Here is a 24,098-nt window from a genome sequence, read left to right on the forward strand (position 1 = left end):
GTGAGTTGCTAGTTTCATATTGTAATTATCTAGTGCTAGTGTCTAATAAAATTGCTGGTGGCCTTAAGTCACCATAGCTGACTTCTGGCACAGCTAGTAAACAGCCCTAGAAATCTGCCCCAGGCTACCTTAAGAGTTTTCTCCTGTGGGACTCCAGCCACCACCAAGTTAAACTCAATAAAGCCAGCACTAGGCAACAGTTCCAGTGAAGACAATCATAAAACAAAATTAATAAGTAACTCTAGTCAATGTGCATAAATCTGTCTCTTAAGGCAGCAGATTCCTTAAAAGCAGTAATTTTATAATGCTTTCTCTGCAATATGTTGTATCCTGGCCCATTCAGGAGTTCTGTTCGTGTATCAGGGCAGCTGTCTGAGCAGAGTCTTCTAAAATTAAACTTCAGTTTAATTACTTTGTCTTCTAAAAGGCATTTTATACTCGCAGAGCATCTCTGCTTTTATTCAGGCATGCTATGAACTGTGAATCAGTGTTTCCATGTGGAAAAGATCTACACCAGTTCTGGACTTTCCATGTAGTTTGCAATAAATCTCCATGATCAAAGTCTATCTCAAATTTCTGGAAGGAGTAAAGAATGAACTTCTACCAAAATATGCAGGGAATATTATTTAAGATAGCTACTCTGTAAGAGCAGCATTGGAAAGCTGTCATTGCATCCATCTTTTAAAAAGACACAGAAAGCGACTGGTGGGATAACCAAGCAGTAACTCTCCATATGTGTCAGGAATAATAACAGGCCTAATAACAGAAGCCAATCATCAGCAGACCAATTAGGCAAAAAGCATCAGGGAATGAAGCAGAGAGAAGGGAGAGGGAGGAACAAAGAAGAGGATAGCTAATGGGACCATAAAGAAGAGAAAATACAAACAAGAGGAATTGGAGATGTGTGCACGTCTACAGGGGTATGATATAATAGGCATCGCAGAAACATGGTGGGATGGCTCCTATGACTGGAGTGTTGGAATGGAAGGTTACAGGCTCTTTAGAAAAGACAGACCTGGCAGGCGGGGAGGGGGAGTTGCCCTTTATGTTAGGGATAGGCTGGAGAGTATGGAACTGTGTGTGGGGACAGGTGAGCAGTTAACAGAGAGTTTGTGGGTCAGGGTTAAAGGGAATATAGCTATGGGAGTGTCCTGGGTTCAGCAGTGGCAGTCATGTTTTTTCCTTTGTGGTAGCTGGTACAGTGCTGTGTTTTGACTTCCAGCTTGAGAACAGTGTTGGTGAAGCCGATGTTTTCAGTTGTTGCTAAGTGATGTTTACCCTGACCAAGGACTTTGTGAGGCTCATGCTCTGCCAGGGAGGAGGGCAAGCTGTGAGGAAGCAGGGACGGGGCGCCTGACCCGGGCTAGCCGGGGAGGTATTCCATACCACAGCACGTCATGCCCGGGGTGAGGGGTAACTGGGAGTCATACCCTAAACCTAGTATTCAGTCACAGAAATCAAATGGACAATTGTTCTGCTGTCTTACTGCATACGCTTTTAGTTTCCTGATGTTAGTGGAAAGAGCTGCCTTTGAACCCAGGTACTACCATGTATCCCTATGAGCTTTAGTCGGTTTTATTACTAGTGAATAGGAGTGTGTTTTCATTTTTATTACTACAATAATATATAGAACTGTAGGCATTTATAATGTTTACACATGAAGAGGTGTCATGTTATTTAGAACTGTGCAGTTATATTTTTTTATGCCATAAACCGTCTACAGAAAGCCTTTGAAAGAGTGATGAGGCTGTAGCAGGCATATACAATGATCTTGTCACCCTTGAATTATTTTTCCAAAGCCTTGCTTCTCAAGCTGTCATGCGGGATACTTTAATCTCTTTTGCTGATGCCATTCAGTATGTCCTCTTTCAGGGAAAGACTTTTTAGAAAAAAAGATGAAGCAGTTTATATAATTTATTGGCTGGAGAGTATGGAACTCTGTCTGGGGAAAGGTGAGCAGTCAACAGAGTTTGTAGGTCAGGGTTAAAGGAAGAACAGCAATGGGGGACATTACTGTGGGGATCTGTTACAGACCGCCTGATCAAGGAGAACCTGTGGATGAAGCACTCCATAGACAGATAGGAACAGCCTCACGCTCACAGGCCCTTGTTCTCATGGGGGACTTCAACCACCCTGACACCTGTTGGAAGGATGGTATAGCCCGGCACAAGCAATCCAGGAGGTTCCTCAATTGTGTGGAAGACAACTTCCTTCTGCAAGTAATAGAGGAGCCGACAAGGAGAGGTGCCATGCTTGACCTTGAGCTCACCAACAGGGAAGGGCTCGTTGGAAATGTGACACTCCAGGGCAGCCTTGGATGCAGCAATCACGAGATGGTCGAATTCGAGATCCTCAGGACAGTGAGAAGAGCGTGCAGCAAGCTCACTGCCCTGGACTTCAAAAGAGCAGACTTTGGCCTCGTCGGGAACCTGCTTAGGAAGGTTCCACGGGATACAGCCCTAGAGGGCAGGGGGGCCCAAGACTGTTGGTTGATATTCAAGGATCACCTGCTACAAGCTCAGGAGTGTTGCATCCCAACCAGAAGGAAGTGGTGCAGCAGGAGGGCCAGGAGACCTGCTTGGATGGATAAGGAGCTACTGAGGAAAATTCAAATGAAAAAAGAGGCTTATAATAAGTGGAAGCAAGGACAGGTGGCCTGGGAAGAGTACAGGGATGTTGTCCGGGAAGCTAGGAACCAGGTTAGGAAAGCTAAGGCCCAGTTAGAATTAAACTTGGGTAGGGATGTGAAAGATAACAGAAAGGGATTTTACAGGTACATAGCAAATAAAAAACAGACTAGAGAGAATGTAGGCCCCCTCAGGAAGCTCTCAGGAGAACTGGCTACACAGGATTTGGAGAAGGCTGAGGTTCTGAATGACTTCTTTGCCTCAGTCTTCCCTGACGAAGGCTCTGACCACACCACCCAAGTCTTTTAAGGCAGACGCAGGGACTGTGAGAATGAAGACCTTGCGCCCACTGTAGGAGAGGATCTGGTTCGAGACCATCTTAAAAATCTGAACATGCACAAGTCCATGGGTCCTGATGAAATCCATCCACAGGTCCTGAAGGAGCTGGTGAATGAAGTTGCTAAGCCACTGGCCATCATATTTGAGAAATCATGGCAGTCAGGTGAAGTTCCTGATGACTGGAAAAAGGGAAATATAACCCCCATTTTCAAGAAGGGGAAAATGGATGACCCGGGGAATTACAAACCAGTCTCACCTCTGTGCCTGGCAAAATCTTGGAGCAGATTCTCCTGGATGGCATGCTAAGGCACATGAAAATCAACAAGGTGCTTGGTGACAGCCAGCATGGCTTCACTAAGGGGAAATCCTGCCTGACCAATTTGGTGGCCTTCTATGATGGGGCTACAGAACTGATGGACAGGGGTAGAGCAGTTGCTGTCATCTACCTGGACTTGTGCAAAGCGTTCGACACTGTCCCACACAACATCCTTGTCTCTAAATTGGAGAGACATCAATTTGATGGATGGACCACTTGGTGGATAAAGAACGGGGTGAGTTGTGGTCAATGGCTCAATGTCCGGCTGGAGACCAGTAACGAATGGTGTCCGTCAGGGATCGGTGTTGGGACCAGTCTTGTTTAACATCGTTGTCGCTGACATGGACAGTGGGATTGAGTGCGCCCTCAGCAAGTTTGCCGATGACACCAAGCTGTGTGGTTCGGTTGATACGCTGGAGGGAAGGAATGCCATCCAGAGGGACCTCGACACACTTGTGAGGTGGGCTGATGCCAACCTCATGAAGTTTAACCATGCCAAGTGCAAGGTCCTACACCTGGGTTGGAGCAATCCCAGGCACAGCTACAGGTTGGGCAGAGAAGAGATTCAGAGCAGCCCTGCAGAGAAGGACTTGGGGGTGTTGGTTGATGAGAAAATGAACATGAGCCGGCTTCAGTGTGCACTTGCAGTCCAGAAAGCCAACCGTATCCTGGGCTGCATCAAAAGGAGCGTGACCAGCAGGTCGAAGGAGGTGATCCTGCCCTTCTACTCAGCTCTTGTGAGACCTCACCTGGAGTATTGTGTGCAGTTCTGGTGTCCTCAACATAAAAAGGACATGGAACTGTTGGAACAAGTCCAGAGAAGGGCCACGAGGATGATCAGGGGACTGGAGCACCTCCCGTATGAAGACAGGCTGAGGAAGTTGGGGCTGTTCAGCCTGGAGAAGAGAAGGCTGTGTGGAGACCTCATAGCAGCCTTCCAGTATCTGAAGGGGGCCTATAGGGATGCTGGAGCGGGACTCTTCATTAGAGACTGTAGTGATAGGACAAGGGGTAACGGGTTAAAACTTAAAGAGGGGAAGTTTAGATTGGATATAAGAAGGAAATTCTTTCCTGTTAGGGTGCTGAGGCACTGGAATAGGTTGCCCAGGGAAGTTGTGAATGCTCCATCCGTGACAGTGTTCAAGACCAGGTTGGACGAGGCCTTGGGTGATACGGTTTAGTGTGAGGTGTCCCTGCCCATGGCAGGGGGGTTGGAACTTGATGATCTTAAGGTCCTTTCCAACCCTAACTATTCTATGATTCTAAAATAAATTCAGTGGTAAGGGCAGCAAAGAAGGCAATCCCAACAGCTAATGTGTGTGACACAAGTAGGGCTGTTACTTTTGGCTTCAGAGGGGAAGAGGTGGCAATTTCCAGCCTCCCCTGCCCTCTAAAATTAGTTTTACGGGGCAGCGTAGTTCTCACACCCAGGAACTCGCTTCCCGGAGATTGACAGCTTTGCTGAACTTTTCCAGCCACACCCAAGTGCCATCTGTCCACCCCATCCCCTGCTTTACCAAGCTGCTGAGATCATTTTGGCCCGCCCAGGTCCCTGGTACTACCGTGGTGCCGGTAATGGTGGTACGTACTGAAAGTGAAGAAACATTCTAGGAATAGAATGCAGGGTACAGGAAAGACAGTTTCTCACCCTCCCTTCCACACTGACAACTTTGAGGTGCTCCCCACCACCACTATTTGAAGGTAAAAAAGGATGTTAGCCTGCACACGAGATTAGTTCTAATCCTGGCAATTTTCAATCAGCAGGGCTAATGAGTCCTACACTAATCTACTCACTTATGTGGACGACTAATTACTGCTGTGCATGCCATGACCAATCTGCAGGCTGGCAGGGCTAGCAGCCCCTGAGAACTACAGACACAATGAAATCTAAACCACCTGGACCCTGGGTTGGGAATTTATTATTCTTAACCTCAAGCTCCCATAATGGTTTATGTGTTAACAGTGAGCACAGCATGAGTTAGAAGTACAGCATGAGTTAGAGCTACAGGCAATTCTTTTCGTAAGAGCAATGCGAAATCTTGTTTCAGTGAAGCAGAACAGCACACCTAAATAAGTCAGGTTTTCAAAAAATAAATACTAGCAAGCAGAATGAAAGCCTACCTATGTTTACTTGTACATACACACAGTCTGTGGATTTAATTGGTGCACTGAGAACAATTTGACATACCAGACTGGTGGTTCAAATAATTTTAAACCATGTTATTTTCTCAGTCCTTCTCTTTTCTGGTCTGTTCCTCTCATTCACACACTCCATGCTATTTTGCCAGTTACCCCTTTACAGCAGCACTGACAGAGGTAACACCTCATTCTACAGTCGTCCTTTCCTTTCAAGAAAAACATGTTATTCACACTGCATTCACCATAAATCGTGGGGCTGCGAAATAGCTTGATACCTCATCCAGTTTGCTCTATTTTACTGGTTTAGTTTTTCTTCACCCTTCTTCAGTTCACGGCTGGTGTTGTGCTGGGGAACTCCATTAACTATCCCAATTCAAACTAGTTCATATTCACTGTCTTTTCAAACTATTTGGTCTAAGTCCTTGTATCATAAAGCTGCTGAGAAGGAGAGGAACACCTGAGTTTTATCACCCAATGCCATTTCTACAAGCTTGGGGTTGTTTCTGGTTTGGTTACTCCCCAAAACCTCAGTCTTCTGGGGAAACAAATATGTTTTCCTTCCTTCATGGGAATGTGTCATTACACTGCCTCTTGCTCCCCTTGCTCTTTGGTTTGAAACCCCTCCTCAATCTGGAAATTAGTAGGCAGGGCTTGCTAAAGCATGAGGAGACATAATATCACAAACCATCTCTTTATAAAATGAAATCAGAGAAGCAAGCCTAACTTCAATTTAAAAGCAATACATATGTTGCACTGGAAACCACTAAAATGGAAAAAATATTGACATGTGATAATAGAAATGCAAGTCTATGTGTGCAAGACAGTTTGGGTTGCTTTGAGAACTACTGAATGCTTTTTTTTTTCCTGTGTGGGTTAGTACCTGGCATGCAACCACTGTCCATTATCAAAGGCACTAGATGTGGAAATCATGTATCTTCAGAAAAATACTTGTATTCATCTCTTCACTCTTGTATTCATCTGTTTCTGGTTAGCCACAACATCTCAACAGACAATGAAACTCACAAATTCTGAATAACCAGAAAAACTCTATTCTTCCTTCTTACAATTATTGTGCATCAACAGAACAGTTCAATTCTTTCTTAAGAATGAAAGTAGGAATGACTTCGTTGCACCACGCGGTATATTCCAATACCCTGGCTGTGACAATTGAAGCCACTATGGACCTGAGAAACACCATAACAGGCAATCTGGGATTGCCCCTTTCTAGAGTTTTCTTTACAGTTGGTTCACAGACAAGAGGAAAGCCTTTTCCACCTCATCAAAACCGTATCCCCTGATACGGGGTAATCATAAAACCCCTGCTTTCACTGTTGATGTTCAACACAGGTGTGCACAATTTGTCCAGATAAGAAAAGCCATATGTTCACTGATAAAACATGCCAACATACATGCTGCACCACTCTCTGTGTGGATATTAAGCAGTACACTTTAATTTTGAACTATTTTATGAAGCATTTTGTTTTTCCTATCAGGAGTTCCAGAAAGTGAGGCAAGAAGCAGTGGAAAACTCTGTGGCTTCCTAGTCCTTTGAACATAATAGAGGAATACCTATAACTAACCATAAGCATGTCAGTCTGGAAGAAAGAATAAAAATTTTATCTGGTCGTCTGGTCATTATTACTGCCTAAATAAACACTGTCTGACTGCTCATCTGCACATAGTTTGGGGATGAAGGAAGTTAAGCTTTAAAACAGCAGCTGTTACTGAAAATAGTCTTCATAAGAAAAGGCTAATATCAATCTGCCTCTCTAGCTACAGCTCTTTCATTTAGTGCACACACAGTTAAAATCTAAGTAGAAGAGGAGGTGAGAAATTCCACAGACCTCCCAGCAACACTTCAAACACATTTTCTCAGCAGCAGCATTTATAAAACAGTTAACACTCTACCAGAGCATCTCTCAGCTACTCCTGGTACACCTTGTTGTGGTTTAAACCCAGTCAGGCAACTCGTTCACTCACTTCCCCCCCTTTCTTGCCCTCCCCCTACTCCCAAAGGGACAGAGAGGAGAATCGAAAAGAATGCAACTCCCACGGGTTGAGATAGGAACAGTTTAGTAACTAAGGTATAACACAAATCACTACTGCTACCACCAATGATAATAATGATAAAGGAAATAACAAGGGAAGAGAATACAACATCTCACCACCAGCCAACCGATAACTCGCCCCCCAAGCCCAACCAAGCTCCGACCGATACCTCCTCCAACCCTGCAGTCTCCCAGCCCTTCCGGCTAACTCCCAGTTACATCCTGGGCATGACGTGCTGTGGTATGGAATACCTCTTTGGTCAGTTTTGGTCAGGTGTCCTGTCTCTGCTTCCTCCTGGCTTCCCTTCCTCCCTGGCAGAGCATGAGGCTCACAAAGTCCTTGGCCAAACCAAAACATTGGTATCAGCTCTGTTCCCAGGCTGAAAGTCAAAACACTGCACCGCACCAGCTACCAAGAAGGAGAAACATGACTGCTACTGCTGAACCCAGGACAACCTTCAGAGCTTCAATTCACAGCTCAAACTTCTGCCAATCTGCAGCTACAGCCTACAGCTATATAGGCCCTGACAGTCTGAACCTAAAGCCAGCTGGCTTCCAGTCCAATCAGCTTTAGCAGCTGAACCTGCACTATTTAGTCACTCGAGAAGTCTCCCCCAAGCAGGGAGCTGTGTGATATTTAGGTTACTGATATACTTAGACATATGTTTTAGTGTCCCACTGAACTGGAAGCTCAGGTCTGCTTTATTAACCCACCCCTCTTCTTTCCAAATAATTGGTTAAAGGGTAATACTGATAGAGAAATATTAGTATTAAAAGTTTCTTTTTCCTGTTGTAAGGATCACGGTCCCCAAGGGAAAGGATTAAGGCAAGTTCATCAAGAAAGGTTGTAAAAACAGGAGTGGAAGGTTGAAAATTCTGTCACTGGCTTAAGCAAAGAAAATGTCTCTGCAGCACTCGTCTTAACACTCATGGTAAGGTCTGAACACACAGAGCATACTGATTTATCACCCGTGCTTCTCATGCTCTTCAGAAGTATTTGTAAGGAAATGGTGTTGACTTTGTAGAGAAACTGTGACCTAGCTCAGAGTATATCAGACTATCTCTGTAACAAAGTACCAGATGTCTTCTGCACACGAAGTTTTTCATGCAGTCAAGACAAGCATAGCCAACTAGAATAGAAAGCTCTTTTTTCAATTTCACTGAGAGGGTAAGAGGTGACATTAAAAACCCACAGCTACTTTCAGAGCAACATTTTGAGCACTTTATCCTACAAATGTTGCGAGTACTTCTCTGTGGCAAATTCAGCTTTAAATAAAAGTTATCATAATATTTACTAGAAAATGTGAGAACAATTAAAAGTTTCGTGTATTAGCAGCAGTGACTAGTTGTTTTAAATGTTATGTCCAGGAAAAGCTGTGCTGAGATATTTCCCCTATTTCTCCTTTACTTACTGAAGTCACAAGTTGCTCATAAAAGGCAAAAAAACAAACTGTTTTTAGTGACCTTGTGGGCACACACATTTCCTGAGGAATTTGTGACCACTGAGGCCATGTGCACATGGCCAGAAATCCCCAGGAAATGCCATCATAAGTAATCTTCTATGTTTAATCCCAGAGTTTAAAATTACCACTGTTTGCAATAGCATAATAGTGGACACAGGCAGGTATGTTTTGTTTGTTTCTGTTGTGTATCACCAAAGCTTTTTGTACAAGAGCCCCAGACTGTAGAGATCACTCAATAGCACAGAAAGACAGACAAGTAATACTACAGGGACATTCACCCATTCTATACCCTCAAGTCAAGGATATGGGGTTCACACAGATCTCCGAGACAGGTAGCCATCTAAGCCAAATACACCCTACTCTTCCCAGTTCTGCTAAACTCTGCTTTGTAACACCCCTGTTGTTACACTTCTGACCGTCTCCAGGCAAACATACAATGCCACCTGCTAAAATCAGCATGCAGGACTCTTCTTCACTAAGGCAGTTATCCAGACCCTCTAAACTACCCACTACCCCATTACACTGCATAGCATGCTTCAAGAGGTAAAAAAAAAGGCTGGGGAGGGGAAGGGATAGGAAATGTGGACCTAACTGAATAATGACTTGGAAGAAGATAGGATTGTTCAGAAAGTACACAGAGGTGTGTACACAGCTGAGGTAAGAGCTGAATTTCTGATGGTGGCATATATATAAAAATAGTGTGGACATCAACACAGTTCATGCCACAGGTGAGTTAACAGGAACTAAACTTTATTTAGCAGCTGAAGGCTATATCCTCCTACTGTGAAGGCTGGCCCTCAGACATATCAGTGCTGCAATTTTGTTTGAACGTATTTCACATAGTTCTGCAGTCAGCAAACATGGCATAATAAGGATTCCTCCCCTTCTGACAGGAAGAGAGAAAGATCTCATCACCACCACTACCCCCTCCTATAAAGACAGGAGCTGGAAAAGTAGTTGGAAGGAGAAAAAATGGAAAGCAAAGGAGCACTACTGCTGACAAGACATTCCACTCTCCAAAATACTCCCACTATTACAGAGTAATAGAGATAGCCCACAGACCTAGTGCTTTTCTCAGCTGAAGATAGCAGATCACCTCCCACTATTTAGCCATGGGAACATTCAAAAAGCAATGCAAAATATCTGTGACTGCTCAGAGGTAGAAAGAGTGATGAAGAACTAAAGATGGGAGTCTGAAGAGAGGCAAATGAACTAATATGATGAAACTATCAAGGCAGAAGATTAAAGAAAAAATCCACTGAGAAAGGAGGATGGAATGAAAAAATGCAGAGGAGTTTATGAGGGTGTATGGCCTGGGTGAATACAGATGCTGTAGAAGGGAGTGAATTCACCTGGGGGACTCTCCAAATGACTGTGGGACCTAATCAGTTTCCATGATGCTCACATACAAATGCTCCAGAGCAAGACAGCTCAGCTCCAAATGTCAACTAGAAGATGATCTATCAATCTCAACATTTTTCCTTAAAAATAGACTTTAATGCATTAAATCATAGTCAGTTTGGTCAGATGAAAGGATCTTGAGTGCCATAAAATGAGGTAAGGGAAATCTCTGCATGTCCTCCTGATATATGGAGAAAAGTTCCCATCTGTGCTCTCACTCTGGATGTCATTCTGTGCGGGGGAGGTTTGTAAAGCGTATGGCTTTACTCACCATTCATCTTCACCATTTTCAGATAGTTGCTTTCTCAGTCTTGTGTTTCTAAGGTAACAGACCTGTGACAAAAAGTCTAATTAACTGACTTACTGCTTTTTCAATAATCACAACATCACACCTTTAAAAATGCATCTTCCTGCACTGTGGATGTTTTGCAGCCAGAGACCTCTGAAAACACACTGCTAAAAGGTTTCCAGTTTTCCACCTTGAACTTCTCACATCGATTTGAGGTGCTGAAAAAATACTATCCCAGGTGCACTGGTGCTTTCTCTAGTATTTTGCCCAACAAATCTGACAGTCAGCTTTTTATTAACAATCCTAAATTGTGTGTTCTTGGAATTTGCAGTGAAAAGCACTCATGGAAAAAGCCTACTAAAGCGTGAGCAACAGGGAGTGACAAACCAGTGTCCTCCAAGTGATAATTTACTCTTCTGATGGATTTCAAAGAGGACTATAAGGAATCATGCCTCAAAGGCAAGGACACACAAGAAAGTGGTGGGTTTTATTATTATCATTTTAAGATACATGAGTGCATGATGCAGGACAGCTTCTTAAAATCATATGTGATACAACTGTGTTAAGCAGCTCAGATTGTTTAAGTGATACTTTTGGAGTTTCATCTCACATAAGCACTTTTCTCTAAGGAAAGAGGTCATGATGAAAGGTGACAAAGATAGATACAAATGGATTCTTGGTCTACCATTCCCATAGGATAGCTGTAAGAAAGGCATCCCTTCTGTTTAAAATCAAGAATGGTTAATGCACACTCTTTCTTATATCCTCTAAAACCCCCAAACTTTGAGCTGTGAGCTCCCTCGCTTTTTTTCATCCTGGTCAGTTAAGTCAGACTGCTTCTGAGTCATTTCTTTTACATTACCCAGCATTCTTTATCTCACCCTATATGCTGTATTAATTAATAGGATCAGAGGAAAAATTAAAAGCCCAGTGCAAACACCAATCCCACTTTTCCTACTACATTTTTCAGAATGCTACTTGTTTTAAGAAGACACCATAAACATAACTAAAATTAATTTCTAGTTTCAAATTACTACTAGTTATAAAATAAATAAAACTGAGGTGTGTGACAGGAAGACAGTACCTGCTTTTCAGTTTGTTTCCATGAAGTTCAATGAGAGCAGGGACTGTTATATTTAGAATCATAGAATCATAGAATAGTTAGGGTTGGAAAGGACCTTAAGATCATCAAGTTCCAACCCCCCTGCCATGGGCAGGGACACCTCACACTAAACCATATCACCCAAGGCTTCATCCAACCTGGTCTTGAACACTGTCACGGATGGAGCATTCACAGCCTCCCTGGGCAACCTATTCCAGTGCCTCAGCACCCTAACAGGAAAGAATTTCCTCCTTATATCCAATCTAAACTTCCCCTCTTTAAGTTTTAACCCGTTAACCCTTGTCCTATCACTACAGTCCCCAATTAAGAGTCCCTCCCCAGGATCCCGATAGGCCCCCTTCAGATACTGGAAGGCTGCTATGAGGTCTCCATGCAGCTTTCTCTTCTCCAGGCTGAACAGCCCCAACTTCCTCAGCCTGTCTTCATACGGGAGGTGCTCCAGTCCCCTGATAATCTCTGTGGCCCTTCTCTGGAATTGTTCCAACAGTTCCATGTCCTTTTTATGTTGAGGACACCAGAACTGCACACAATACTCCAGGTGAGGTCTCACAAGAGCAGAGTAAAGGGGCAGGATCACCTCCTTCGACCTGCTGGTCACCCTCCTTTTGATGCAGCCCAGGATACGGTTGGCTTTCAGGGCTGCAAGTGCACACTGCCTGCTCATGTTCATCTTCTCATTGCCCAGCACCCCGAAGTCCTTCTCTGACTTCTATTCCAGCTGGTAGAGCACAGCCATGACTGATGTTCTCCATGTTTATGTCAGAGAGTAATGACAGATGGTAATTTTGGTGGTTTGAATTTTGCAGTTTTCTCTACATATAATTGTAAAGTATAATTCTACAATATTAACAAATTAGAATTGTGCTTAATTTACCTGTGTATAAACAGGACTGTACTTTCTGCTAAAAAATACAGCGAGTTTTCTCTGGTCTGAACACATTTCGCTCAGTTAGTCATAGGATGAACAGTGTGGTTTGAAGGAGAAGCCTCCCAATTTTCATTTTAAATCTTTAACAGATACTGCAATTAAGCCTTATTTAAAGACTAGTCTGAATAAAGCCTAGTGTTCCTCTTGCTCCTCAACTTTCCTTGGTTCTAACAAAGAGAGCCGGGTAGCACAGTGGAGGTATTTCCAGAGACAAATGCTCCAGCTGGTGCTAGCACCGTTGTCAGAGAACGATCTTTGGGTTAATGTACAGACAACGTAGTTTTGCTGGGCGGATGAATGGAATTGGGCTATGACGATGGAAAGCACTGGAACAGGCTGCCCAGGGAAGCGGTTGAGTCACCATGCCTGGAGGTACTTAAAAAGACGCAGAGATGTGGCGCTTAGGGACACGAGTTAGTGGTGGACTTGGCGGTGCTGGGTTATGGCTCGACTCCGCTGCCGCGGCCGCGGGAATCACTCAACCGCCGCCCGCCCGGGCAGCCGCTCCCCACAGGAAGCGGGGAGGAGCGCAGCCTCTCCCGGGGTAAACCCGGGCAGCAGCCGCCTCACCCTGACGCGCGGCCTGAGAAAGCCATTTCGGGGACTCCAGGCGTTTCACTGGTCTCTGAACCCCCTCGCCGCGCTGTCGGGGGCTCGGTGGCGGGCTTCACCTCAGCGGCCGCGGGCCACGCAGGGTGTGGAGCGCCGGCTTCGGGCCGAGTCGGCCTGTCCCCACAGCGCCCCGCCGAGCCGCCGCTCTTCCCCGCCCCCCCCCCAGCAGGCAGGGCAGGCGGTGGCGCCCCGCCGGCGCCCCGGCCCGTACCTGTCCCGGAGGAGGAGGAGCCGCAGCCGCGGAGCGAGAGGGAGAAAGTTAACTCCGGAAAGTTTTCAGGGTAGAGTGAGTGGGAGGACAAAGCCGGTGAGCAGAAGAGAAGGTCGTGCCCGCCCCGCTGGCCGCAGCCGGGGGCTCCCCGGGGAGGAGGCAGCAGCGGCCGGGCCACAGGAGACGAGGGGAAACGGCTGCCGTGAACTCCCCGCTCTCGTCCCCGCTTGAGCGCAGGCACTTGGAGCCTGCTGAGGTGGCCGGCTCCCTGGGCGTCCTCGCTGCCGGGTGAAGCAGGCTGCCGGGAACCGGGGACACCGCGCTCGGAGGAGCTCCCGTGGGGGCGCGGGGCTGTTGGCGGCCCCCCGAGCGCCGTGCTCCGAGCGCTTGAGGAGACGGGAGGCTTCTTCGCTACCCGCGTTAGGGGTCGCATCTCTTCTCCACTGCCCCCCCCTGCACTTTTCTTACTACGACCGGCGGCTCCCATGGCTCTGAGCAAAGGGCTACGGCTGCTCTGGAAGCAGGAGCCGGGGCCGAGCGCTCTGCTGGAGTCGCGCACCCGCCAGGACTGCCTGTTGCTGGAGGCCGGCACCGTGGCGGCGCTCAGTAAGTGCCCCGGGCCGGGCTTCGCATCCCGCGCTGTGCGTGGCGGGGAGTCCAGGCCGTGGGTAGTCGGCTGGTGGCGGTGGGTAAGCGGCTGGTGCCTGCGGAGGGGTGCCGGGGTACTGGCAGCGGCCGGTGCCCGGGGACTTGGGACATTTTCTCCCCGGAGGCTTGGAGAGAGGGAAGGGAGAGCGCAGACCTGGGCCCAGTGGGACACAGGCCGTAGGGAACTCGCCTCACTGTAAAGCCCGGCCTCCGGCATAGCACTCCAGCCCTGCCCTCTCGCTGCCGTTTTGGAGTGCCCCCCTGTCACCTCGTGCTACACATGGAGGGTTGGCCAGCATCTCCTCCCTCTGCAATCCGCAGGCCTGATCGGTGGCTGACAGGCTTCTCCTCTGTTCTGGATGCCTTTAGCATCCTCAGCAGCAGCCAGGTGGAAGAAGCAGGAGAGGCCACCCACCTGTCTGGTGGCTGTGGGGTCTTGGCACAGGACATCTTTCGCGTGCAAGACTTGTACTCTGCAGCCTTGTATGAGTCTTACTGATTGCAGATTCGTACAAGAACACTGCAGAGGGGGTCCAGCTAAAGGGACGGGCCCCAGTGCCTCTTGAAGAAATTTCTGTTCAGCTGTATTGGGTGCTAAACACCAGCATAGATATTCATTTCACAGCTGGGATTGTTTTGGCTTGAGATTCATGTCCCGTAAGAAAACCTGGCATCTTGCTGTGGCACTGTGCCTGCCCATGTCGTTTGCACTGTATATGGTTACCTGAGCGTCTGGGCCTTATCAGAAGCGCTTGAGTCCCACCTGAGGCAGTGGAAGTTGTAGATGTGCCAAAGGTTGTCTCATCTTGTGTTCTTATACTTGCCAACCGTGAGTTAATGTAATGCTGCTGTTGAGGCACACACAGAAAAATGAGGTAACTGACGTAAGGTGCAAAAAGTAGTGCAGGGAACATGTGCTTGTGCTGGGTTGTTAAATTGTTTTGCAGGTAATACTTAATTGTTCCTGTAATCATGCTACTAATCGGTGTTGTAGGAGTCTGTATTCAAGCAGTGCAAAGGAAAGGGAAGACTTAAAAGTTTTTACTGCAAAGAGCTCACAGTTTATGTATGCTATGGTTTGTACAGTGTCAGTCACAATGTCATCTCAGTATCCAGGTCCACTGAGCTGAATCTTCTATGATACATGATGGCAAGACATTTTAGTGTTGGGGATTTTTGACTGAAGGAAGCCAAAAAGGTCATGAGGTGGCAGTTGATTTTCATGAGGATAGTTCTGATGGTGTAAAAATTTTGATCTGCCATGATAAAGATCAGATTAGCGAATTTATGTAGTTTTTCTTAAAATGTACACTAGAAGAATTTTGAACTAGTGATCTGTATGGTGGCTAGTATAAAAGCGTGTTTGTCATGACCTTTGAAGTCCAGTGTTACCTTTTGAAAGTCCAGTGTCACCACTAGAGATAACCGTAATAATCATGTATGCTTTGGCATCCAGCCACTCCATGTTAATAACTTTGTCTTTAATTTAATTTGGTTTCTCTTTTCCAGCCTGGATTGCTTGCTATATTGTAGGAAAAGCTAGTTTATCCAGTTGAGCCTGTTTATTTCTTCTGTTACTGCAGCAAAGGACCAGAAAAGGAGGGGATAACCAGCAATAGGAATTATGATGGTAAATTTACAGTAATTGTGAAGAGCAAACTCTGCAGCCAGGGTGGGAATAGAAACAACAGGAATTCTGTTTTGTTTGACTGGCATTTAGGTTGTTACTAACCATAGAGCGCTCCAGTAGAGGTTAACATAAACTTTGTATATGTGTGGTTTCAGATGTACTAGCCCTAGGATTGTGTTAATTTTGGCTTCTCTGTCTAATTTTCTGTGTCTAAAATAAAGTCTTTTTAAAAATTGCATACCTGTGGTGAGGAGGAATTTTGCAACTGTGCCTTACTTCCACACTAAATAGAAGCAGATACATAAACCTGGAGCGCTTAAGTTGTCAAACAGTTTATGTGGTTTTGCAACAGGAGTCTCATGTTGAGTGAACTGTCAAGAGAAATAATCATGGATAGACGATGAAGGCCCAAGAACAAATTTTAGTCATTGTTCATTATTCTTTTTCCATAATTAGTAAGTATTTCTGCCCTTGAACCGGCATGACAGCTACCCCTTTTTTGAAAGTTCAAGTGCTTCTATAATACTTCTGTACTACAAGAAGTTTAAATGTTGAATTTAACCTTGTTCAAGTGGCAGCAGGGAGTGGGAATCATCAAGTGGTGGAGTTACAAAAAAGAAATCTAAGAAATCAGTTCTGAACTGCTGTCAAGGTAGTCACTGATGTAATCTACAGTGCAGGAAATACAGTTATTTTATTATAGAAAGTAATCTTAGTGAAATGATGTTGGCAGGAATGCTCTGCTATTGAAATTCAGCATAAAAATATGTTTTTCAAGGGCAGAGCTAAAGGTACACATAATTTTTTTTATTTTTTTTTTTCTGAGTACTTTGATTCTGCAGTTGTTTTTACTACGGGATGTTAGAGCACCTCTTATGGTGGATCCTAAGTGCATGTTTTTGGAAATATGCATGTTTTTGGAAAAACGTTTAGAAGCTTTTCCATCGGTTTCACTCACAGATCTGGGAATTAAACCTTTACTAGAGACAAACTTATATATAGTTAAGGTGTTTGTATACTCAGCAGAGCAACTCTGTGCCTCCTGTGCGGCTTCAGTTGCGAGTGTGTGTGCGGTTCTCTGATGCAGCTTAGTGAAGTCAGAGTATAGCCTTGCAGGGGGAGGGATGCAAAACCAGGAAGTGGTAATTATTTACCTGTGTTATGTTTTTCTTTCTTTCTTTCTTCTTCTTTTTTTTTTTTTACACAGAATACAGTTTCTGTGCTGTAGGTACATTCAATGTTTACAATTAGCTTTAGTTTTGTATTTAGGTGGACAAATATGTGTGTAGTATGGAAATACACATATTTATCATTACCTGCAGCTAAGCAGGTGTCTATTTCCGGAATCAGGCTTAAGAATCTGAGGGAAGACCTGGAATCTGTAATTTGGTACCAGACTCTTTTCTTTAAGAGCTCTTTCTTCAGTTTCATGTGTAAGTTGTAGGTATTGTTATGCCTGTCCTTAATGTTGGACCTGGAACCAAGGTACCTCTCTTCCCTCTTACTCCAGTCACTGACTTTTCTGAGTACCCTGTGTTTGAGAACCATGCTGGATCCTGCTGAAGTCTGGGGCATCAGCCTTAAGGAAGGGTTGAATAAAGGAAATTGTGTACAGCTGGACAGTATGTCTGGCTTTTCCTGCTAGCCGTTAAATTGAATTTGCAGCTTTCACAAGGAGGAAGTTGCGCTTGGATAGGCCATGTGAAGTTGTATATATATGCATGGTGGTGTTCATCGGCTCTAAAATATTTTATGCATGGAAAAATGTCACTTTTAGTTGAGTTTATTGAAGCTTAGTTTCATTGAATTGTTGTGTGCCTCTTGTTTTGCAGGGGTTACAATTTTGAGCTAACATGCCAGCCTTATATATAATTTACATCAGGAGCTTTTACATAATTGATATTAGGTACTTGAGGAGTGCAGACAGTGCAGGTCGGTAAAGTTGTTATGAACACAACACAGTTGTAATTATTGCAGAAAGGTGCATTCTCAATTATATGCTTAATAGAAGGGAAGTTTACTAAGAATATTAATGGGAAGCTTTCATGGAGTTTGGTAATTACTATGTGTGCTGTTTAGTTACCTATACTTATTAGTAAATAGTAAACAAATGCACTATGCATTTGCAAACTTGACTTGTTCTCTAAGTGGAAAACTTTTTCACAAGTTTCATCAGCTTCTGTAGCAGTATTGTTCATTAACTATATATGCATGTATGCGTGGATCTCAAGCTGTCTGGCTTGAAAAAGGAAGGATTTTACATGTGAGCAGAGTATAGTTAAACATCCAGTCCTCATCCTAAGTTTTCAAGCAGACCGCTCTCATTGCCTTGCCTCTGTATTTCAGAGTTTTTATGAAAGGCGTTGCAGAATAAAACCCCTGGCTTTGGAACATTTGACAGAGAAACACAGAAATAATTTTCATGTTACCAACTAAAAATGCTAAGCCTTTAGAGTTTTATAGTAATTTATCCCTTGAACTCTCTTTATCCAGCAAAGGTAGTAGCACATCAATTAGTTTTGTTCTCTGTCTAGTCATTCTCTTGTGTCCTAGCACTGTTTGTGAATACTCTGGGAGATGTTTCAACCAGATTTTGATGGCAGTTTTTTGAGATTTCATTAAGAATTTTTTAAGATTTTATAAACATTTCTTGGACAAAACCTTGGGTGACATGGTTTAGTGTGAGGCACCCCCGCCCATGGCAGGGGGGTTAGAACTAGATGATCTTAAGGTCCTTTCCAACCCTAACTATTTTGTGATTCTATGAACTTGGCTCAGGCCCTCTGAAATCATATCCTCTTAAAGTAACACTCTAGTCATCCTTTCTATGTATTGTTTTTTATACTGGTTTCCTTCTCCTTCTCCCTCACCCCCTCCAAAAAAGAAAAAAAAAGTTGGCTAGGGTCTGTCAGAATCCAGCAAAGACCTCCCAGTGTTGGAGGGATGATGCCTGTATCCTCACCTGCATGTCTACAGGGCATGGAGCAAGACAGAGCCATGGTGGCTAGAGGCTCTTGCAGCCCAGAGGAGTCATGCCCCAGGTCAAATGGGCCCTTATGGAGGGGTGCAGCATGTGGGAGCTGCTACCTGACCTCTGGTGCCTGGGGCCCCTGTCCTGGCCCTTGCCAAATGACGGTGGTCACGGTGCATCTCGGGAGTTTGTGCAACACCAAGGAGTGTAATGGGTCAGGGGACTTCAAATTCCATCAGTATCTATAATAGAGGGATATTCTTTTTTGCCATATAAATGTGGTCTGTATGCACTAAAATATTCTGGCCTCTCCGTGTGTGTGACCCACAGGCATGTTCCTTCCCTCTCAAAATATCTGTGGGTGAAGTCTTAAGTGTGCTGAGTCTTTGGAGATATTGAGAAAAGTTCACTGTCACTTTTTTGGTTTCTGAACCCAAATTGCTTCAGGGAGAAAATGAACCCTAGCATAAATAACAGAATATTCCATATGGTAGAAGTTACTGGCAAGCTGTTAGCCAGCCAAAAAGAGTGGCAATGCAGCCCAAAGTTCTTCTGGAGCTTTGTCTTTGGAGCCTGTGCCTCCTGATGCGATTGTGCAGGCAAATGTTCTGTCAAATGACTTGCCCAGAATTATGGCATATTTCTGTACCGGTACTGACAAAACACAACTATTTGTCTGTGCATTTGGAAAAGTCCCGTGCCTGGAGCTGATGTGCATGTGATGCCACTGGCTTGACCTGGGAAACTGGTGGCTTCCATACATGCCAATGTCATGTGCAGAAGCCACCAGAAAACTGATTTTGCTGAAGTTTTAAGTGCCAGAGAATTGAGCTTCCAGAGTCTGAGCTCTTAAGTGGTGCTGTTACTGTATATTTAGATCATTACCGTCCAGAGTAACAATTGTTCTATTGCTTATGTTTTGTTTCTCTGGTGTGTGTGGCATCAATGTTTTACTAGTTTTTCCTGAGTCACTCAGTGTTTCTAAGAAAGCAGAATAGATAAGTTGTGAAAGTCTGATAGCAAAAATAAAATTAAGAAAAAAATTAACAAGTCTTCCTTAGTTGTCATGCGTGCAAGAACTGAGACTAATGCGTTTTGATTTCCTTCGGGGGGTTGCCTCTGCTAAGGAATTTTGCAAGTGGAATTGTCCTTCCTTTCACTTCAAAATGTCAGCAATATACAGGATATTTGTTTGTTTTCATGCTTCTCACTGAGCTACTTGCCTCTTGAGGCTTACAAAGAAAAGTTTGTTTTTCTTTTCTGTTCTATTCTGTCATCTATTGCAGGCAGTTAATGCCAGAGAATTCAGATTTTTTTTTTTTTTTAACTGCTGAAGCTTATTAGGAGCATAAGATTTTAAAGTATTAGCTAAACTCTGAAGTACCATGTTGCTATTTATCTGTGGTTCAAAAGTAAAAGGGCATTTGAGGATACAGGCTGTTTTCCTCTTTCATGAGGTTAACCTCTCTCCTTGTTGGGAAATATATAGAAAACACAGACTTACCCATTCAGGAAGTACTTTGGTTTTACTTAAAAGTAGCTAGTGACAGGTCTGGGCCATGCTAACTCTTACTTCACTGAAACATGTTTAATTCCTATTGAAATCATACCTGATTTCAGTAGGATATCAATCAAAACATCTGATGTACCTACATCACATTATTTTCCTTGCATAAAAATTGCAGCTCTATCTGAAATTAGACTGTTAGAATCTGGAAACAGAAAGCATCTCTTTTTGTACATCAAGGGAAGATGCATTATATTTTAGCTTATGACCAGATAAATTATTATTTTTGTACTTATTTTAGATTGGTGTAAAGTTTACATGTGCTTGTATATTCCTTTATGTATTCTGAAACTGATCTGACATCTGTACCATAGAATAAGAACATTACTAATAATCATGTTGTTTGGAAAGGTAGTGAGCACCCTTCTTTCTTCTAGGGTTGTATGTGGAGGTCCTATGCCTTTCTGTCCCATCACTTTTTACTTGCTGTGTTCCTACAGCATTTCAAACCTACCTTTGTAATGCATTTACTGAGCGAAATCAACTGGAAAACATTAGTGTAGGCAGTAGCAATCTGAAACTTTTGTGAAGACTGGAAAACTAAGATTTGCTGCCTTTCATTTTGTTTCTCAGCTCCAGAAGAAAAGGATGCAATTAAAGGACAATATGAAAAACTCATGGATGCTTATGGCTGCTTAGGAGAGCTTCAGCTTAAGTGTGGTAAGTAACCATATATATGAGATTATAAAATGCCCAGATAACGCTAAACAAGAACAAGTGGCTATAAAGTTGTCCAGTTCCTTAACTTGTTCCTTAACACAGTGCACTGTGTTAAGTACAGTCTGGAAAAGATCCATTTCTTTTCCTATGCTGTGCCAAAAGCATATCACTAAAGGATAGTCTAAGAATTTTGGATTTTTTCTCACTTTTGTCTACCATTCTTAGCTGCATAAAGATAATTGCCCTATCTTACCCTACTGCGTTTGTCCAAGGCAAGCTGTGATTTCTCACTATTTTTTTGAAGGGTTTTGTTTAAACATTGGTTAATCAAGGTCATCTGATACTGTGGTACTACAGATTGCCAGTCCTTGATACAGCGCCCGATTGCCTTTAATTAAATAATTCACATGGATAAAGATCTGCAGAAGCAGGCCTTTAACTTCAGCTATTAAAAGTCATTGAGACAATATTTATTGTCATTGCTGTAAATTTCTGTAAGGTTTGGGAATCTTCATTTACTAAAGGACTTGCTATTACATTGACAACAGGAACGTTAATAGAAATACAGTGTTTTAGGAAGAGAGCTGGAGTCATTGATTTGAAGGTATCTTATACAGCAGACTTCACTGCATGAAAAAGATGCATTAAATCTGTATTCACTATATGCCCTGTTCCCAGCGTCGTCTTAGCGTAAACCTTAATTTCGACTTGGAGGAATGACAAGGCTGTTTTCCATATAACTTGCTGCTTGGTCAAGGAATCTGCCAAAGGCAGTGGTGGTGTGAGCACTGGTGTATTTAGACCAGTAGATGTAAGTGTAGGTTTTTATATCCTACTTACCATTTTATGGTTTGAGTAATATGACTTGAGATTGATCTGAAGAGGTAACTGCAATCAAGAGAGATTTCTATGTCATAAATTAAAACTGTAGGCTCATCTAGTCTTTTAAAATGAATGTGGGCTTTTTATTTGTTTTGTTTCTTGTGGAATTAATTAAGCATTTCTATGGAGATTAGTATCAGTTCGTTAATGTAATTAAAAACAGAGGACTTGTAATTAGTTTTTCTTGGAACTTGCATCTGTTTTTCCTCATAGCAGTCTAATGAATCCTGTTGTAATAGGAAATTTAGTTACACAATAGCGTAGCTATTGCATTCAAGCTCTTCAAGCTACAGATGAATGTAGTTTCTTGTATGTGATGGGAACTAAACGTATCCAGTTTTGGTCTTCCTATTCAAAGTTGAATGATTTTTAAATGGGGTGTGAAATTTTCTCAGCCTTTTTCGTTTCTTCTTTTATCTTTTTATTTCTGTGTATCCCATGTCCTTATATTACTTTTTGAACAGCAGCCGGTAAACTTCAGTACCCTCAAAGTGTGAGGTTTTCCCTCTCTGAATTTCATCACTGCACCTCTGTCTAGTTACAGGTTTTGATTACAAGTCCTGGTACAGGAATTCCTTTTGAAGGGATTGTTAAAAATTTTCTTGGTAATTGGATAATTAACTGGAGGCAAACTTCTAACTGTGATTGAGTGAAAAGTCAGGAGGGTCATGCTGTAATGGTAAGCAAAGATAGGCAAACATTTTCTGATGCTGAACAGGTAACTAAGTTCCATCCCTTTAGCTGTTGATTGCATAAAAGATTAACACTAGAAAATAATTGTATTGGATTTGGATGTCAAGGGTTAGGTAGCAGTGGGGGCTACAGAGGTGGCTTTCTGTGAGAAGCTGCTAGAAGCTTCCCTTGTGTCTGATAGAGCCAAAGCCAGCAGCTCCAAGACGGACCTGCTGCTGGCCAAGGCCAAACCCATTAGTGGTGGTGATAGCACCGCTGCGGTAACACACTTAAGGGAGAAAAAACCTGCACAACTGCAGCTGGAGAGAGGAGTGATAACACGTGAGAGCAACAGCTCTGCAGACACCAAGCTCAGTTCAGAAGGAGAGGAGGAAGTGCTTCAGGTACCAGAGTAGAGATTCCCCTGAAGCCTGTGGTGCAGACTGTGATGAGGGAGGCTGTCCCTCTGCAACCCATGGAGGTCCACAGTGGAGCAGATGTCCTCCACAGCCTGCAGGTGGACCCAGCACCAGAGCAGGGCGATGCCTGAAGGAGGCTGTGGCCTTGTGGGAAGCCTGTACTGGAGCAGGTTCCTGGCAGGACCTGTGGCCCCATGGGGAGAGGAGCCCATGCTGGAGCAGGTTTGCTGCAGGACTGGTGACCCCAAGGAGGGCCCACACTGAAGCAGTCTGTTCCTGAAGGATGCACCCCATGGAATGTACCCACCGTGGAGCAGTCTGTTCCTGAAGGGCTGCACCCCATAGAAGGGGCCCACGCTGGGGAAGTATGTGAAGAACTGCAGCCTGTGGGAAGCACTCTGGAGAATTTCAGGGAGGACTGTCTGCTGTGGGAGGTATCACATGCTGAAGCAGGTGAAGAGTGTGAGAAGTCCTCTCTGTGGGGAGGAAGGAGCGGCAGAGACAACCTGTGATGAACTGACCACAACCAGCATCTTCCATCCCATGTGCTGCTGTGGGGCAGGAGGTAGGGAAAATCAGGAGTAAAGTTAAGCCCAGGAAGACTGGAGGGGTGAGGGGAAGGTGTTCTCAGGTTTCACTTCATTTCTCATTATCCTGCTCTGGTTTGATTGCTAGTAAATAAAACTGATTTCCCTAAGTTGAGTCTGTTTAGTCCATTATGGTAATAGGTGAATGGTATCTCACGGTCCTTAACCCACGAGTCTCTCATTTCTCTCCACTGTCCAGTTGAGGAGGGGAGTGATAGAGCAGCTTTGGTGGGCATCTGGCATCCAGCCAGGACCAGTCCATACAGGAAAAACTTTATTTTTCATATAATGTATTTTAGTAGCTGCAAACAATGGCAGAATTGGCCAGCTCTTCAATGAGCAGCAGTGATCACATCGACCTGTTCAGGAGTATCAGTATTTCTTTTCTTGCTACTGAAAGCCTACGGACCATACCTACTAAATTAACTGAAAATATTTCTAAAAGTACATTCCATTGGAATATTAAGAGTATATTTGTTGAGCAGAAGGGGAGACTTTTTTCCGAGACATCAAAGATGTCTCTGAGCACTTTAATTAATCTGTAAATATCACTACTTAGGAATCCA

General features: G+C 44.0%; 1 protein-coding gene across 3 annotated transcripts in view; it reads left to right on the forward strand.

Annotated features, from left to right (window-relative positions):
• Nucleotides 1–13,763: 13,763 nt before the first annotated feature.
• Nucleotides 13,764–24,098, forward strand: part of SYNJ2 (synaptojanin 2) — a 66,526-nt gene continuing 56,191 nt past the window's right edge. Inside the window, exons 1-2 of one of the 3 annotated variants that reach the window (XM_062640841.1) lie at nt 13,764–14,102; nt 20,886–20,972. In XM_062640841.1, the coding sequence (XP_062496825.1) occupies nt 13,982–14,102; nt 20,886–20,972 (208 nt within the window). In that variant the 5' untranslated portion in view covers nt 13,764–13,981. Of the gene's footprint in view, nt 14,103–20,885; nt 20,973–24,098 lie in introns of those variants that run through there. The other 2 variants (XM_062640840.1, XM_062640842.1) reach the window with 2 other exon arrangements.

This window comes from Pezoporus occidentalis, unplaced genomic scaffold, assembly GCF_034315485.1.
Source record: "Pezoporus occidentalis ecotype Australia unplaced genomic scaffold, CSIRO_AGI_Poc_V1 ctg67, whole genome shotgun sequence".
Lineage (NCBI taxonomy): Eukaryota > Metazoa > Chordata > Aves > Psittaciformes > Psittacidae > Pezoporus > Pezoporus occidentalis.